The sequence below is a fragment of the Sesamum indicum genome, linkage group LG7 (genome assembly GCF_026168435.1).
Source record: "Sesamum indicum cultivar Baizhima isolate 11 linkage group LG7, ASM2616843v1, whole genome shotgun sequence".
NCBI lineage: Eukaryota > Viridiplantae > Streptophyta > Magnoliopsida > Lamiales > Pedaliaceae > Sesamum > Sesamum indicum.
The window spans coordinates 5,090,509-5,109,349 of NC_142663.1; the positions used below are offsets into that span (position 1 = coordinate 5,090,509).

At 33.7% G+C, this 18,841-nt stretch overlaps 4 protein-coding genes and 1 non-coding gene across 8 annotated transcripts; 3 read left to right on the forward strand and 2 right to left on the reverse strand.

Moving 5' to 3' along the window:
• Window positions 1-555: 555 nt before the first annotated feature.
• LOC105165981 (UPF0496 protein At1g20180) lies at window positions 556-2,521 on the reverse strand. Its single transcript, XM_011085144.3, has 2 exons — window positions 2,082-2,521; window positions 556-1,861 (listed from the first exon to the last, which is right to left on the reverse strand). The coding sequence occupies exons 1-2, from the start codon at window positions 2,146-2,148 to the stop codon at window positions 759-761; spliced, it is 1,170 nt and encodes a 389-aa protein (XP_011083446.1). The 5' UTR covers window positions 2,149-2,521; the 3' UTR covers window positions 556-758.
• Window positions 2,522-3,961: 1,440 nt separating this feature from the next.
• On the reverse strand, window positions 3,962-7,032 carry LOC105165982 (putative cinnamyl alcohol dehydrogenase 6). Its single transcript, XM_011085146.3, has 6 exons — window positions 6,838-7,032; window positions 6,473-6,586; window positions 5,695-5,922; window positions 5,226-5,517; window positions 4,445-4,598; window positions 3,962-4,377 (listed from the first exon to the last, which is right to left on the reverse strand). The coding sequence occupies exons 1-6, from the start codon at window positions 6,930-6,932 to the stop codon at window positions 4,175-4,177; spliced, it is 1,086 nt and encodes a 361-aa protein (XP_011083448.2). The 5' UTR covers window positions 6,933-7,032; the 3' UTR covers window positions 3,962-4,174.
• A 5,504-nt stretch (window positions 7,033-12,536) lies between these two features.
• On the forward strand, window positions 12,537-14,861 carry LOC105165983 (adenosylhomocysteinase). Its single transcript, XM_011085147.3, has 2 exons — window positions 12,537-13,372; window positions 13,856-14,861. Exons 1-2 carry the CDS (start codon window positions 12,662-12,664, stop codon window positions 14,600-14,602), a joined length of 1,458 nt encoding a protein of 485 aa, XP_011083449.1. The 5' UTR covers window positions 12,537-12,661; the 3' UTR covers window positions 14,603-14,861.
• A 1,239-nt stretch (window positions 14,862-16,100) lies between these two features.
• Window positions 16,101-16,172, forward strand: TRNAE-UUC (transfer RNA glutamic acid (anticodon UUC)). The gene has a single exon. It is a non-coding gene; the product is annotated as a tRNA-Glu (tRNA).
• A 63-nt stretch (window positions 16,173-16,235) lies between these two features.
• LOC105165984 (uncharacterized) lies at window positions 16,236-18,593 on the forward strand. Of its 4 annotated transcripts, none has more exons than XM_011085149.3 (2): window positions 16,236-16,372; window positions 18,012-18,593. In XM_011085149.3, the coding sequence occupies exon 2, from the start codon at window positions 18,016-18,018 to the stop codon at window positions 18,415-18,417; it is 402 nt and encodes a 133-aa protein (XP_011083451.1). In that variant the 5' UTR covers window positions 16,236-16,372; window positions 18,012-18,015; the 3' UTR covers window positions 18,418-18,593. The 4 variants fall into 4 exon arrangements, with proteins under 4 accessions (XP_011083451.1, XP_011083450.1, XP_011083452.1 ...); XM_011085148.3 differs by lacking the exon at window positions 16,236-16,372 and adding an exon at window positions 16,379-16,627; XM_011085150.3 differs by lacking the exon at window positions 16,236-16,372 and adding an exon at window positions 16,654-17,288.
• Window positions 18,594-18,841: the final 248 nt, after the last annotated feature.

Below are 18,841 nucleotides of genomic sequence, written 5' to 3' on the forward strand. Positions count from 1 at the left end.
TTATTTGAAAAATTATCAAGTCACCCTGATTTTATCGGTCGTCCAACAATTAGTTCAATCCATTAGTCTCTACTCTCTCCGTTAGACTTCCATTCATTTTTTTTATGGTAAATTGATCAAATTAAATGTCTTTGTGAGCTATGAACTTTAATTTACTTATTTTTATTTATTTTTTATATCTTTTACGAACTAAGTGGAATTTTTATCATCTTATAATTTTTTTATCACTTTTTATTATTTTTTTATTAAAAAGAGTACAATAATGTCAAAAGTTGACAATTACAAGCTCCCATTCAAAAATTATATAATTTCATAAAACATTTGGGATATTAATAATTTTCAAAGAATAAGGTGGTATTCGTAATTAACTAAACTTCAGGAGAGTTAATTGTGATTTAGTCGATAAATAATTTGATTAACTTTTTTATTTAATTTAGTTAAAGGATGCTACTTATTAAAAATTTAAAAATCATTTTCATTACAAGAAAAATTAATTTTAATCCCTTAGTTAAAAAAATCAATTAGTTAGGCTTGATCACAATAACTTTTCACTACAATTTCTTTCCATAGATATCAAAAGTACATGTAATGAAAACTGAAGAATACACGCCCTGATCGAAATCTCTGTCTTAATATACATTGATCAAAATTCAGGAATTTTATATTTACAAGGTGAATTAATTAAATTCCCTACAAAAACTTGCATGTTTCTATACTTAAATTTGATTTAATTACCATTAAAAATAATGTGGACTTAATCAACACTTAACCATTTGTTCCACAACCAGCCTTCTCGATCGATTTATGTCGAGAAAACACAAGTATATCTGCTTCTCCAGCTCCTCCAACTGTTCCATGAACCAACCCTCATGCATCTCGAATTCCTTCACCACTTCCTTCAACATCTCATTCTTCCCTTTCCTCACGCAGATATCCGCTACGAACTTCCTGTGCTCCATCTCGTCGTGCAGCCTCTGCACGAGCCGGCTTATCGTGTCAAAATCGTTCACTAGAATATACACCCCTCTTGCTGCAAGATCGAGCTGTGCTCCCACCCCGTCCAGCCAGGTTCTGCTTGACTGATCATGATCGGCTTGTTTCCTCAGTTTCTTGATCACGAACATGCCTAAAATTAGACACGGTGCAGCCAACAGGCCAACGATGCTGTGGATTGCTAGGACTAACACAGCAATGGCTAATCCACCACAACCCAAGAATACAAAAGTTGCCAATGCCCTTTTCATGTACCTAATGAACTTTGTTCTCCTCTTTGTTTTCCTGCATTTTGATGTCAATTGATGCAGCAAATCCACATGGCAATCGTGCAACTCGTGGAATTTCTCTGGAGTCATCGATGAAAAGGGGTTCCTGCTGGAGGCAAACGAAGCAAGATTTCTGTACACCGTGTGGTGCTGATTGTTTGTCCAGTTCTCACAGTCGGGTACTCGTTTAATCAACTTCAGCAAGTACTTTATCGCACGATGATTGGTGCGTACTTGGTGCACGTTCTGGAGGAGGAACTCGCAGATTCTGCCTGCTTCTAGGCTGATCTCAAAGTAGTTTTCAAGAAAGTGATCATGGAGAGTCTTCGTGGTTTCAAAGATGGCTGTTAGGGTTTCTTGGCGCGGCTCAAGCAAGTTGTCCGAGAGACGGACAGGATGCACCAAAGGAGAGGAAGACGAGGATGATGATGATGAAGATTGTCCTAATTGAACATCAAGACTTGTTCTTGTTTCCAGTTGGCCTTGAACTTTGTTGCATATGTCTATGTAAGACTTTGTCCTGAAGGCTTCTCTATACTCATCATTCACGTTTGGTTTACCCCTTGAGCTATCCACAATCTCTTCTTTTCCATGCCCACCTGAAACCATGATCAATTCATAACAATAATCAGGAACTCAACATCATCATCACATGCCAAACATTAAACCTAGAACAAACCAAATAATGATCACATGATGAACCAAAACCAAACCAACATATCAGATTCAACGTTCCATTCCAAATCATGTTGCATCTTCTATTCCAATCAACATATATACACAGACAAAAACTAAATAACTAGCTCGTCCGAAACAAACCTTCATTTAAACACAAGCCGAGCTTGGACAACAAATCTTTTCTCATCCGGGACATCGATCCAATCATGGTAAGCCAAGAATCTGGCAAAGAAAAACCTAGTATTCCCCAAACAACACCCCTATATATTGATTTCCATTAGGTTAATTTCACATGTACAATGACTTAAGCAGAAGGAAGAAGAGACACAAAATTAAAGTTAATTAGGTAGCTGCTATTAATGTATCTACATACACACCGCCTCATCAACCAATATACTTATATAATTGGCTTTTAATTCTCTCATTTCATCATCATCATCACACACAGATCAGTACGTTCCTTACACGTTAAAATTACTACTCATCTGTCTGTACGTACGTGTAAACCTGAGAGCAAAAAATGTTAAAACTTTTGTGCATGAAATTAGAGAGGTAATTAATACATGGAGATAAGGGTTTTAATTTCTGTGAGAGCATTAATTAAGCAATTGAAGAAACCTTAGCTAAATTCTCTGATCTTATCCGCCATCAGTTTCTTTCAACCATGTTTTTAGGTTTGTTTCTCTCTGCTGATTTCATTGCAAAAATTTAAAGGCTGGGAGTGGCTCTTCTTTCTTAGACTCTACGTTTGTTTTCGTAATTTCTCACGTTTTTCTGTTTTTGTTTAATTCTTGTATATCTGCCGCGTGCCTTGTTAATTTTGTGTAGCTGTGTTTCTTTTTCTTTTCTTCCTTTTGTTTGTATATAAATTAATGGAAAATTCTAATCCGAACCGACTTCGATTAAATCTAAATCAATTACATAATAAGTATAATTCATTTATTTTATGATTGGTATGTAATTTAAAAAAAGTGACTAATTATATGATTAGTTGGTTCGATTCGGCCAAACCAGATTTAGATAAGAACTTTTCATAAATTAATATATTTGGGATTTGTATTTAACTTGCATTACAAGAAATTTTAAAAAATTCGTGGCGAAGACTAATTATGCACAATCACAATTAATGTTATTTCTGCAAACAAAACTAAAATATTAGATACAGTTGAAAACTAGGACAAATATTGATTATTAATCATATGTAGTCAAAATATTTAAAAAAAAATAATATTAATTTATCATAATTTTTAAGCTGCATTAGTTATTTTGGCTTGTGTTGATCATTTTCTATTTTGGTTGGAAAGTATATTTATGTTTGTTTTCCAATTTTTAGTGTGATGAGGTGGAAATAAATAGTGCGGCGGAATTAGGTGGAAATAAAAGGCAGATGTAATGAGGCTGCTCTGTATTCCACCCACAGATTAATTATGGTCTCATTCAATATTCCAAACTTGTACACAACAATTATGAGGAAGAGAAAATTACGTGACAGTGCCCAAAATAAGCAAAAAATAATAATACGCCACTTAAATAGTTGGATGGCCTTCTCCTGAAAATCTTGTGTGTTGACTTTATTGTAAATCATAATGTGATCTTGGATTTTTTTGTTTTTATAAAAATATTAATTCTTTACGTTATTCATCCGTCTGTACTATGTATTAAGTCCGAGTAAGGTTTCCTGTTCGTAGGTATGACAAATGGATATTTTTCTATCATATGTTTATATGACACGGAAGTCACATCCACACGTGTATTGAATACTGCCCCACTTTAAATTATAATCTAATTATATTAACTTTTTTTAATTGAAAAAAGAACATACGTGTGAATTACTCATTAATATTACACGAATATGTCACATGAACGTGTGATAGAAGGTCCGCACCGACTTAGATTTAGGTTTAAAGAAAAAAGCTGATGATGCGAAATTTCTTATAGGTTTCCTATATATGGGAGATTTGATGAAACTGTGATTCATGCATGGTTGCAAATGGACGTACAAGATGATACAACAATTCATGTGTGCCAAACTTAAAAAATTCTTATCCAAATTAGACTTGGTCAAATCAAATCAATTATACAGTAAGCATAATATACTTGTTATGTGATTGATTATTTTTCTTGAATTGTACATCAATCACACGATAAGTGTATTATACTTGTCATAAAATTGATTCAAATTTGACCATACTCGATCTGAGTTACAACTTTGCCAGAAATTATGTCCAAGAATTCTAAAGGTTGGATGATTTGCCGGCAATGTCGATGACGAAGCGGTACTTAACGTCGTTCTTGGCTAGCCGATGGAGGGCTTCGTTGATTTCACTGGTGCTTACAACCTCAATGTCACAACTTATGTTGTGCTTCCCACACAGATCCATCATCTCCTGCGTCTCCTTTATGCTTCCTATCATGCTCCCCTTCACCACTCTCTTCCCTGTTCATTTTCATCATAAGTTGTTTTCTCAAAATAAATTTATGGATCAGTGATAGGGGAGGCTTACCAAAGATGAGTGGGAAAGATGGGAGGTCCACGGGCTTATCTGGTGCACCCACAACTACTAGAGTGCCATTCACCTTCAATAGTTCTAGAGTAGGTCCAAGAGAGTGGTGGGCTGCCACTGTGTCTAAGATAAAATCCAATGTCCTCTTCTTTGCCTGTTGCCACCATAGAAAGAAGTTAGGAACCAATCAGTTTCAAGAGATTATTTTCTTCTTTTTTTTTTTCTTTATAAAAAGAGTCAGAAAGATTTTGTTCGAATGATAAGATTCAGACATCATAACTAAAAAGTTGAAAAACTGAGTTTTATATATATGGGTGTATGTTTATTTTTTATTATTAGTTTCTTCATATTTAATTTTAAATTTAGAATTATTAATATATTTAAGTGACATTTAATATCTAAAAATTATCATACGCATAAAGCAAAATAATTAAATTAGGTCTAACTACACAAACATTTCTTGTCATTTTAAAAATCACAAGTACACTTCTTATTGAAGGCAAAATTTACAAATACATCTCCTTCAGAGGGTGTATTTGTAATGTTGCAAATATAAAAATATATATATATTTTTATAATTAAAATTGACCTCAGGGAGAGCTGATGTAATTTACCCTAGTTCTAATTGGTCAAAAAAGAAATAAAATGGTAGATCAAATCCAAAATTATCTCCAAAAAATTTAGAATTAATGTCGGGACGTAAGCACACAACGGGTCTGTATTTCTAAAACGTGCGTGTACATGTGAAATGAAATACGCCGTGGGGGCAAATTTCACTAACCTGCATTTGATCAGCATCAGTGCTCAAAATGAAATCGTCCGCACCCAATCGGTTCTTGGCTTCCTTCTCTTTGGACGGGGAGGTGCTGATCACAGTAACATGGTGACCAAATGCCTTGCCGAATTTCACTGCAATGTGGCCTAAACCACCTAGACCAACTACGCCTATCCTTTTCCCCGGCGACGAATCCAACAAGTTGTTATCTTTCAACGGAGAAAACACAGTAATTCCCGCACATAGAAGCGGTGCTGCTGCATCCATCGGCAGGCTCTCCGGTACACGCACAACGTACCTTCAGCATAGCATTTTCATCTCATCGTTCAGGGGTTAAATAATTATTTTTTATTTTCAGGTGTACTTATATAATTATATCAGATTTTTAAAAAAATCGTTATAATTTACCTAAACTATAATGTAATTAACGGGGTAGATTCTTTTCTTGATGTTGTAATAGTGGTTTGTAATTTACCTATGATCTGCGACGAGAAATTCAGAGTAGCCTCCATAGGTAATGCTGCCGTCCCAGAAAACGCCATTGTACACGAATTGAACCTGATCGCAGTAGTTCTCTTGGCTGTCTCTGCAGTACTCACAGTCCAAACACGTAGCCGCCAAGCATCCTACGCCGGCCCGGTCGCCCACTTTGAAGTTGGTTACCTTGCTGCCTACCTTGGTAATTATTCCAACAATTTCGTGCCTAATTAAGAAAAAATTCAAAAATTACAATTAACGAAATATTAAATTAAGGAAATTTTTTATGTTTAATTAGTGCCTCCATTAATTGAATTATAATTAAATTTAAGATAAATTACATTAGCATCTCCTAAAACTAGACTCAATTATACAAATACTTTATTTTTTTTTTTTAAATTTCAGATACATCCCCTGAGAGGGTATTTAGTACGAAACACTTTGCACTGAACATATGGTGTACTTGTAATTCAGCTATAACCTCAAAGAGTGAAATTTCTTACTCAGACCAAATTTGGCCGATCCCAAATCAATTATCTAGCAAGTGCGACACACTAGCAATGTGATTAATCATTTTTTCTGTACAGTACGTCAATCATGACAAGTGTATTATACTTACCATTTAATTAGTTCAAGTTCGACCAAACTCAATTAAATTATAATTTTCTATGTATCTATAATTCTACAAATAATACACAAGGTATTTGTACATCAAGAGTCTCAATATAATTTACCTTAATATTTACAAATGAATGAAATGGTAGTAACTATATTACCCGGGGACAACAGGGTACATAGTTATGCCCCAATCGTTCTTCACATGGTGGAGATCAGTGTGACAGATCCCGCAGTAGAGAATTTTGATGGTCACGTCGTTCTTCCCATTTTCTCTGCTCATTTTAAATATTCAACATATGTCATCCACCCGAAAAAGATTAAAAAAAAGAACAATCAAATTACAATCATAGTATAATTTAATTTCTTACAACCTCATATGTGCCGATTTTTTACCGAAAATGTACATAAAACTATGTTTTCGATTTTTTCCTAAATTGATCCAAATAATTTAAAATAGAAAACTGAATGGATTTGTGAGACAAACGAAAAGACAAGTATCAGAAACAAAAGAGGAGTGTGGTACCTGCGTTTGAAGGTGTAAGGAGTAATCTTGCCAGATGGGTCGTGAGCTGCCCAGCCGGAAACAGTCTGCGTGTGGTTTGGAGTTGTCTGAGCCATCTCCCTTACAGACACACACACACACACACACAATGAGGTTTAAGGATTGGAAAGGCTAAAGCTGTCGTGGACTAGTCAGTGCTAGAAATGGTGGAACACTAGGGGAGAACAAAGGTGTTTTTATAAAGACACAAGCCGCTGTGGGCCAGGGCAGCGTGAGAGAAAACCACAATTTCGATTTTTCAATGCCGTCCTAAGGTGTTTTATATCTGTTTTAGTTCAAAATCGTTGTTTCTATGTATATATAATAATAATTTTTTTATATTTTATAATATAACATAAAAATATAATATATTAATTGAACAATTAAGTTAATGTAAAATTTAGACAGTCGAACCAATTTGTTATCTTATCAACTGAATAGTATTTTTGAAATCACAAAATGTTAGTGAAATTGTGTCAAAATAGTCACTTTGTATGTATACAATCTTTGTAATAGTATATGTAATTTCTCGATGACATAATTGGAGTTGCTATGATATTCAGGTTTGATGTTACTATATTTCTTTTAATGATTGAAAAACTTACATTAAATTGAATTTATCGTCGCATAAAGGTATTTAATCATCACGAAATGCTCATTTTTACACAAGAATATTATTCAATTTGTTCACCAACGGCGCATAATATACCCAAATAACGTGACGAATTCATATTTTTCTACATCAATTAAAAAATCGGAGAATAAATAAATAAATGATTATAGAAAAAAGCAAAAAAAAAAATTGAATATTATTTATTTGGAGATGGTGGGTTGGTGGGTTTAAATTTAATTTGCCAACCGTTATTGATTACTATTCTTGTCTTCCAACCGTTCCTCACAAGGATATTTACTTCTCATGGGGCCATGGGCCCCAAAAATAATTATATTAATATTTTTAATAATCAAATAATTGAGTATTATAATTAATATATTCTTATAATTAAATATTTTAAAATAAGATAATCATTCAGACGTATAATAAAATTCAAAATTATGTGGAGATTTTTTGCATTAAATAACTATTAGCATTAATTTATTTCTATTTGTGTTAGATTTTCGTGACCCTGAAGCACTTATAGCATTGAATAAGAGTGAGGTGTCGGCCACTGAGAATTTATGTAAGGCCAACTAAATATTACAAGTAGAAGAAACAGCAGCTTTTTTTTTTAATATTATTACATGAAAAAATATTGTAATTTTTCTGTCATTCATAGAACCATCTGATGATACTGTTTTTAATTTCAAATAAATTTACATCAGAATATGCTTTTTTAAATGGATTAAATACGCCTAAATTCATCCAGAATGAAAATTTACTAGATACAAAATCGTCAGAATCACACCCATAAGACTTCGAGTATAATCTTTGAAAAATTAAATTAAACATGTCGTGAAGGAGAATTACTTAAGATTTTAAGAAATATTAGGATTGCAAAACGTCGTTCTTGCTGGTGGTATGGAAGACTGATGATATTCAGAGATTTTTTTAATTATACGATTTTACATGAACTACAAATTTGAAAATTATCGATCAGTCACAGTAAATTCATATATATTAAAGTTTTGATTAAGTTGGAGTTGGGGTCGGAACGATTTGAATAAAAAGACAAAGATATTTAGTTATATGTAATTTTAAATAAAGTTTGAGGTGTTATGTACCCCATGTCACCATCTAAGCCAACATGCCAAGTAAATACAAGAATATTATTTTATTTATTTATTTATTTATTTTTGTGTAGTTCATCATATTATTTAAGTATGGTTCGTACAATTAAATTTGGAAACGCTCTTTTCAAAGAAACGAGTTTAGTGGAAATTTCGTCTCTCTTAGTCAAGACGACTATGTATTGACATGACAAGAAGCTGAGGTTGATTTGTTTAGCAACTTCATCATCTTTTCCTAGAATAAGTCGTGCAAGTTGAAATTTAGTATGTCCACGCTTTCTATAGTTTGAATATCCCGCTTTATAATATACTACCCCTTGCTAATTTGCCTGTTTCTTTTTTCCTACAATAAATTTTTATTTGGAAAAAATGCAAGCAAACCCCTTGTGATATTACAAATGAGCAAATTATTTTCTTATGAAAAAATAAATAACAATTTACTTCCCTATATTTTTTAAAATACAACAATTTACCCCCTTATGATTTTTTAAAATGAGGTAATTTACTTCCCTATATAATGAGGTAAATTGCTTCACTTTATAAAGCAAAGAGGATAAATTGCTATGTTTTTTTCAAAGGGGAGTAATTTGTTCATTTTCAATATCACATGGGGATAAATTGCTATTCACCCTTTTTGGTAGTCTTAGTTACATTATTACATAGCTTTGTCTCCAAAATTTCCCTGAAAATCATACTTTCGGCTGAAAATATTTTTTTTATGACCACCTGAAAATGCTTAGGGAGATTTGGTCGAGTTCACTCGATGATCGAACTCTTGATCCGCGATCCGACCTCGGCTCCCGAAACACGATCCCTGAGAACAAAAGGAAAACGGTTAAGCCGGCCGGGTGCAGTCCCGGCTATGGCTCTCCGACGATCAAGTCAGTTCCCAGAACAGAGATATCCGATGATAGAAAAGTGTATACGTCTGATATCAAGTGAAAACTTACCCTTTCAAACCTTCATTAGCTGTTCTTATATGTTTCCAAAAGATAATTTTGGTGAGAGCCAATATCCGGGTCTGGGAGCTCCAGTTATGCCCAAAATCGTAGCTAACCACTGTTATGGCAGCCGCAAATCTCTCCATTTGAGCATTATGTGGGATTCTGGAATCTTCCCATAGTGGTTCCCCAATTTAATGCGAAGGGTATATTCGTCCAAAGATAAAAAACCCCCTCATCACCACCAAATATACTAAAATTTTAGGGATTGAATCTAGTCAAACTTGTGAATGCATATTTATTTTTAAGATAAATTACACGATGAATTTTCTAAAATTTGATATAATTATAAATACTTTTTTATTATAATTTTAATATTTGAAGTGTAATTCCTGGGTAATTAGTTATATGATTCTTTAATCATCTCTAATATAATACAATAACATGTCAGAGAAATTGCTCCTTGTAAAAAAAATATTAAAAAGTGTAAATGCTACTCCTAAATCATCACCGTAAATAGCGCTTTTGGAAAAGAGAAAAGAAACAGAAGAGAAATTGGCGCGCAAACATAGATAACTATTATATGTATCTATATATTATAAAAGTGTGAATAATTTGTCATATTTTATATTTCTTCCTTTTTTTTATACCAATTATGAAATTCTATTTTATACAAGTAAATAATTTTGTAATAATTATTAGTTACTTACATGGTTGAATTCAGATAGAATTTCAATAAGAATAAATTATAATAAATAGTTATAATCATAACTAATTAATTAATTAATTAAATGGATAATTACACTTTTCTCTCACATAAATTTTATGTGGTTTGCGAATTACATCCAATACCTATGAGGTTTGTTTATGTCTCCATTAGTCAAAATTCATTGAATTTGCTAATTATTAACCAAAAAAATTGAACGAAAATTGATATTTATCCTCAAGTAACTTATTACTCATTTATTGCAGTTCAAACAATTTATTTTTACTAAACTACCCTTATAAATGAATTAGGGGTAAATGGAGATTTATTTTTAATCTTTTTGTTGATATCAACAAATTCGAAGAATTTTGACTAATGGGGGAACATATTTGTTAAACCAAAGCAAATTTTTTAAACCACAAAGAGTTTATGTATAATTATCAAATTTGGGAGGAGGAAAGTGTAATTATCCTTAAATAAAAATAGTAAAAAATCTTAACACTGACTAGGAAAAATATATTAGTTATATAAATAAAAGGAGGTATAATTAATAGTATAACACAACAAGTTTAACGAAAATAAACTTCAATTAAAAATGATGACATTAAATAAGTTTATGTTAAAATTAATTATTTACGAAAACAAACTTAGAATAGGATCAATCAAAGTGGTTTCGTAATTATTTTTCTTTTTAATATTAATTATAAAATCATAATAATAATATTCAGAACTTAAAATTTATGAATTAAATTATATAAGTATATGATTTAATGCACTGATTGTTTGATCTATAAGAATTCTACTACATCATTTTCAATAACAAGTGTTATATATTTTGTGGCCCATCACCTTTATAAGAAGGCCTAAAGCCCATCACCCTCGACCCAGCCCACAACTCGAGCCGATGACCCATCATTGCGGGGATAAATTCCCAACAACAAGTAATTTATTTTTTGTATATTTATATTTTTCATTCGAATCTAAATTAATAAAATCAGTCAATGATTTTTATACTTATATTTCATTTTTTTTCCATAAAATAGTATTTGTTAATTTAGACTATTTTCGCAACATGAGGAATAAAGTTAAAAAAAGTAAAGAGATTATTAAAAATATATATATATTGTAAACAACTTTATTGATTTTACGTATAGGATTGAAAAAATAAAAATAAAAATTATTTTTTTGCTTGACATAAGAAAAAAAATTAAAATTTTATTTTATCCGTGAAGCAAATATAAAATATAAATTATATAGGAATGTAAAAGGTAAAGTAGTATTTTATAAGTGAAATAAATATAAGAATAAAAATTTAATAGTATATGTAGAGAGATATAATTATAAGATCTAAAATTTCAATAATTAAATGCAAAAGAATAAAAATATTAATTATCAATATTTTTAAAGTTTATTAGAGAGCAAAATCTAAAATGTAAAAATGGCTACCTCATAAAAAATTGAAGATCATAAATCCAATGAAATTTTTATGATAAAATTAATTATTTGATTTTTTTTAATGATTATCAAGTGGTGTTTGCTGAAATTTTAATTTAAAAGTCTTTTTAATCATCATTTGATTTAGATATTTTTTTTCTTTTTTTAAATATAAACACAATTTGAAAATACAAGATATTTATTTTGTATATTGATATCTATAACACAAGACTTGTGAAATATTTAAAAAGCTTCTTGAAACAAGTTTATTTCTAATACCTAATAATATAATATTTTATCATGTAATAAATAATAGAAAAGGAGGGACAGTTGGACATTTTCTTCATAATAACTAGCGGTTATCACACATCATCTCGCATGCATATAATAAATAAATTTTTATGCGTTAAAATATAGTATACTTAAAAATAAAATATATAACCAACATATCATATTTCAAAAATTAAATAAAAAAATTAACTTAAAGATATTATTTATATAAAAAAAATGGTGTCGTCGTATCATAAATTACCATTTGCGACTGAAAAAAGATCTTTCTCTTATATATAGTAAGAATTTAACATATCTTTGTTAATATAGTAAAAAAGATCTTTTAAGAATTTAACATATCTTTGTTTTATAGTGGTTATTCACATGTTGCTATGATTGAGAGAAAATTTTGAGGCAAGTGGTTACTTAGGACCACTTCTCCCTATTTCCCTACACTTTGTTTTCTTTTTTTACTTGCTGTGTCAACAATTTTTTCTTAAACAAACTTCCCCCACCACAAGCTTTTACCAGATCTCAGATCCACCAAACCCTCCAAATCTCAGCCGTCCATACTTACCCTTTAAACCTATTTATATCCCTCTCCTCCCCTTTCTACGCTTGCCCCTTAGTTTGTGAACTCTACTCACTCAACAAATAAGGAAGAGAGCTTGAGCTGCAAATCTTTATCTTATACACAAACATCCCTGATTTTTCCTATACTTGCCAACCCATGGCGCTTCTTGTCGAGAAGACTACCTCCGGCCGCGAGTACAAGGTCAAGGACATGTCCCAGGCGGATTTCGGCCGTCTTGAGATCGAGCTCGCTGAGGTCGAAATGCCGGGACTCATGTCCTGCAGGACCGAGTTCGGGGCCTCCCAACCCTTCAAAGGCGCCAAGATCACTGGCAGCCTTCACATGACCATTCAGACCGCTGTCTTGATCGAAACCTTAACCGCCTTGGGCGCTGAGGTAAGATGGTGTTCTTGCAACATTTTCTCCACACAAGACCATGCCGCTGCTGCTATTGCTCGCGACAGCGCCGCAGTTTTCGCGTGGAAGGGTGAGACATTGCAGGAGTATTGGTGGTGCACTGAGCGGGCCCTCGATTGGGGCCCCGACGGTGGGCCCGATTTGATTGTGGACGACGGTGGTGATGCTACTTTGTTGATCCATGAGGGTGTGAAAGCTGAGGAGGAGTACGCCAAGTCCGGCAAGATGCCCGACCCCACTTCCACGGACAATGCTGAATTCCAGATTGTACTGACTATAATTAGAGATGGGTTGAAGGTTGATCCTAAGAAGTACACAAAGATGAAGGAAAGATTGGTTGGTGTTTCTGAGGAAACTACCACTGGTGTCAAGAGGTTGTACCAGATGCAGGCTAATGGCTCCCTGCTTTTCCCTGCAATTAATGTCAACGATTCTGTCACCAAGAGCAAGGTATAATTACATTCTCGTTTGTTTCTTTCATAGACCTGATCTTTGCATGTGACATTTATGAGGGAGTATGTTGCTATAGGTAGAAATTAGTTTTCTTTAATCTGATACTGTTAATGTTTTATTGGATTTTGCTTTTTTCTTTTAGTGATTCCTAGGATCTAACTTTGATTTTGCCAAATCTTGAAGCTTTACATCTCATCTCAATCTTGATTAGATCTTAGTTGGTGTTAGATGTTTACTTGTATTTGATATAATTGGCACATTGCAATTGATGCTATGAATCTGTTCTCTAGTCTATTTCGGCTTTATTGTTGTATAACCCGTTGTGGTGGTTGTGATGTCCTTGCTAATTATCTGATCAGATTATATACAAAAGAAATCAATATCAACCGAATATCATGGAATTGTTTGTAAAGTTTCAACTTTCTCTGTTGTATTTCTCTTTTTTGATGCTGATAATCTTGTCACGTTGTGGTTTACCAGTTTGATAACTTGTATGGGTGCCGCCACTCTCTGCCCGACGGACTGATGAGGGCCACTGATGTGATGATTGCTGGAAAGGTTGGTGTTGTTTGCGGTTATGGTGATGTTGGGAAGGGCTGTGCCGCTGCCTTGAAACAAGCAGGTGCCCGTGTGATTGTGACTGAGATTGATCCTATCTGCGCCCTTCAAGCCCTCATGGAAGGCTACCAAGTCCTCACCCTCGAGGATGTCCTCTCCGAAGCTGATATCTTTGTCACCACCACTGGTAACAAGGACATCATCATGGTTGGCCACATGAGGAAGATGAAGAATAACGCCATCATCTGCAATATTGGTCACTTTGACAACGAAATCGACATGCACGGTCTTGAGACCTACCCCGGTGTGAAGAGAATCACCATCAAGCCTCAAACCGACAGATGGGTGTTCCCAGACACAAAAACCGGCATCATTGTCTTGGCCGAGGGTCGTTTGATGAACTTGGGCTGTGCCACTGGCCACCCCAGTTTCGTCATGTCGTGCTCATTCACCAACCAAGTTATTGCCCAACTTGAGCTCTGGAATGAGAGGAAGTCGGGAAAATATGAGAAGAAGGTCTATGTGTTGCCTAAGCACCTTGATGAGAAGGTTGCCGCCCTCCACCTCGGCAAACTTGGTGCTAGGCTCACTAAGCTCTCCAAGGACCAGGCGGACTACATTAGCGTCCCGATTGAGGGTCCTTACAAGCCTCCTCACTACAGGTACTAAGGAGAAGCCAACATAAAACTAGGAAAACAATTTACTTTTAACAGCATTATTGTTTCTTCTGAATTACCTTAGGTATTCTTTAGGGTTCAGCATTTTGATGAGGACTAAGAATAAATTGAAGAGGGGATTTGAGTAGTCATCACATTTTTATTTTTGTGTATCATATTTGAGAGTATATGAAAAAAGTGTAGTTGCTGCGGCAAATGTATTGCTTTGGGCTTCATTATATTCTATAAAGTGATATTGCATTCAATTACAATTCCAAACTGTTGCAATATCATCACTTTCACATACTTCACATATATCTTTTCCGTCACTCATAGGGATGGTGCCAAACCCTGTTAAGTCGACAGGATTTTCGACCAACTTGTTCTTTTTAGTTTTATAATGCCTTTTGTTTATTTGCTAATTTTGTTTTGTTTCTTCATATATTTTATTCACTTTGTTTTATTTTAACTTTACTTATTTTTCAAAAAATAATTTAAGTTATATTATTTTAACTTTACTTATTTTTCAAAAAAAATATTTTTTTCAAATTCAGATTGTTTTATAACTATATATATATATATTACAAAATTTATATAAAATAAGAAAAACAAAACAAAAAATGTCGTCTTCCCCATGCTAGCTCCGCTTCCGGCCAGCATCCGCCACCTTGCCATGAATCTGGAAGATGGAGGTCGTCGACTAGATTGAGTGGCAATGGTGGCCTCAATGTGCAGATGTTCATTCTAGTTGCAGGTGCGACAATGAAGTTCCCTAGATACCCAAAGATTGGGCGACGACGCTGGTCACTGCCCACAGAAGCGACAACAGCTGTCTTAATTATATATATAGATATATAAGTTTACATATATATATATATACATATTGAAGATTAATAATTATCATTATAAGGACATAACAATTAACTTTTTAAAAAATTTAACGTTGTTAATCCTAATTAATGAAAGGGGAGAGTCTATTATAGAAGGGTTGGATGCAGGATGGAGTATGAAAGAAACTTAGTGGGGCAAAAGGCTAACGGGAGCTCGGAAATATGTGGAAATGAGGGTGTTGCATTTTGTTGTGCCAGGGACTCGTATTGCAATCGAATAATCTATATTAATATATATATATATATGTATATATACAATTTACTTCTCACTCACAATCAATAATTTATGACATTATAGCACCAAATTTAAAAAAAGAATTATATCCTTGAATATTTGTACAAATTCAATCTTTTAACCATTAATATATTATTATATTTATATTTTACTTCTACTGATTCATTTTTAATTATATATTAAAATTTGTATCATGTTTATCTAATTATACGTACACAAGTACTGCACAATGTGGTGATTAGTATTAAAAAGAAGACGACGACCTTATAATTTCATTCTGATGGATCAAATTATTAATCATTACATTTTCTTTTTTTTTTTCCTGTGAGAAAAAGAGTACTAATACTTTTTAAAATAAAATGAAATTGTCCTACGATCAACAAGCATCCGTTGTCGTCCAGCGGTTAGGATGTCTGGCTTTCACCCAGGAGACCCGGGTTCGATTCCCGGCAACGGAATTTTAGTACCTTTTTTTCCAAAAATACGAATCAATTTTTTTCCCAATTATTTGATGGTTTTCACTTTCCGGCCCATAAAGTTTTGGTCCTTACAAATTCGACCCCTCATTTCTACAAAATTTGATTGAAACCCTCGCGAGTGAGAGAAGTCTCTTTCTCCTTCCTTCTTTCTCCACTCGCCGTTTTCACCCTCAGAACAGGTCAGTTTTTTTCATCTGTTCTTCCCATCTTTCATTTCTGTATTACTCCAAAGCTACATTTTCTGCTGAAGTTGCAATTTCGTATCTCATAGTTTAACCCTTTTTCTCGAAAACAGAAGGGGAAATAATCTGATTAAAATCAAAGCTCCGTTTCACCTTTTTTTTTCTTTTTTTGTTTCTTTGCGATGTAAAACCCAGGAATTGGAAAGAACTGTTTTGCAGCTCGGATATTTTGTTCTTTATGCTAAATGATGAGTATGTACAATTTAGTTTGAAATTTCTGTATGGGTTTAATTCGTCTGGTATTGCTTATATGTAAATCCATGTTATTGCATGACCACAAAGATACTTACTTATTACCGAAATACTCGATTGTGAGGTTTTTAGTTCGCCAAAATGTCTGCAACTGGAACAGAGTATTTCAGAGCGATTTAGCTTTTTGGGTGTTTATCAATCTATAATTTGGATGCAGTCCGGGGATTGATGATTGAAATGTAGTAAAAGCAGTATGTAGTGGCTGACAACGAGCTTTCCCATAGGTTATTTTCAAGTAAAAGAACTTAAAAAGTGTGGAATTCTCTTTTTTGCTATTCAGTATTTTGAATTACATATAAGAGAACTAAAGTTACTTCTATTATGTTACACAAATGTGTTGTGAAGATTTCCTTTGTTGTTTATCAAGAAAGGCTGACTCAAACTATTGGCAGAAGTAAAGTAGAGATATAAGTTGGAGAATAGTTGTATCCGGACAAGAAGCAAAAGATGGAAAACTAATGTGGATACACTCTTTCATTTTATCAATATCACCAAAAGATGAAACTGTTTTTTGAATTTTCTTATTTTGGGTATTTCATTTGCTGGTGGAGAAAGGGTTCGAGACATGTACAGACCCCAGCGACCTGTAGCAGTATTTCAAGTAAGTTTGAGGCTGAAGTTTATGAATGGGAACTGGAAAGTAAATAATTGTAAAATAGAAAAGGCGAAGATCTGGAAATTAAATCAAAGAAGGCTTTGTTTTGTATGTATTGAATATATTCGAAGTGGCTTCAAATTCATTTTGTTGCTGAATTTTGATGTTTGGCTTACGTGACCCCAAACTCGTTTGCCTGGTGCTGGTGGTCGTGCTGTTTTTAGGTGTGTGCTTATGCTAGTGGGTTATTTTGAAAATTTGTATTGGAAGGGGAGACTGAGGATGGGGTGGAAAAATGAAAACTTTCAGTGTTATTTAAACTTCTATTGCATGAGCTGTGCAGATGAATGGACAAGATAGAACGGATGCAGGCATGACTGTGTTTTATATATTTTTTTTAGCTGTCCTCTTGGACCTAAGCGGGGTGGGACTGTGATTCTGGATCACCATGTGTATCCTAGTATAAGGTATTTATGTGGTGGTCATCTAGATGAAAGATGACTAACTTGTTCCTAATGCTTAATATCTGCAGTTTTGTTTAATGTACATAAAGGTATTTCTTGGCTTAAACTTGTACCTTCATATTAGAATGAGAGGGTACCAGTTGATTGGAATCCTACAACTGATCTATAATTTGTAATTAGCTTTTGCATACTGTACTCTTCTTAAGACACTTTATGGTGCATTTTCTGGTATACTAACAAAATGCACAATTTGTCTGTTTTGAAGTGTAATGGCTGGAAAAGCAGTAAAATCGGTTGCAAAAGCAGTGGGAGAGTACCAGTATCCATGGCGAGAGAAGTTGGCAAACTACAAGGATGAGCTGTCAAAGGGGGTCTGGGGTTATTGGGAGCTTGGGGCATGGAAACCTCTTAGCATCAGTGCACGGCATCGAGCTCGCCTCCGCAAAGAAGTCCTCCTTGCTGGAGCAGACTGGCCATATGATCCAGAAAGAAAGGAAATGAGGACCAAGAGGAAAGGGCATAAGGTCGACAGATTAGCTGCAGAAAAGCGAGAACGTACTGCTGAACTAATGGAAGATATGCCTCAGATGTTGGCAGATTATAGGAAGAGAAGGTGGGAGAGAAAGATGAAAGCAGAAGATGATGCTGCCAAAAAAGCGCTGCAAGAGTAGTTTGTACTTATACTCAGGCGATGACATATTAATCGTTAATGGAGCCTTCGACCTGTTGAGGTCTTCCATCTCTTTCTTAATTTTAGAGCTTAGGCAGTACCTTCTATCACAGATGCTAATGATTAATGGCTTATAAGACATATGATCAATAATAATGTATTAATGGTACTCGGAAATGCTGAAGAAATCTGTGGATGGGCTGTCTAGGATATCCTATTATGCTTTAACTAATACGGATTCACATAAACTGAGATCTGGTATAAAGCTAATCTGTGATCCTGTTTATCATTCAGCAATATAGTTCTTCATTGTCATAAGAATGCATATTGTTTACTTAGATGGTCATTTCTAATCTTGCCGAACACTTTTCCAAACTCTGTACCATCGGTGCTTATTCAGAAACGAAGTTATCTATCTTGGGATA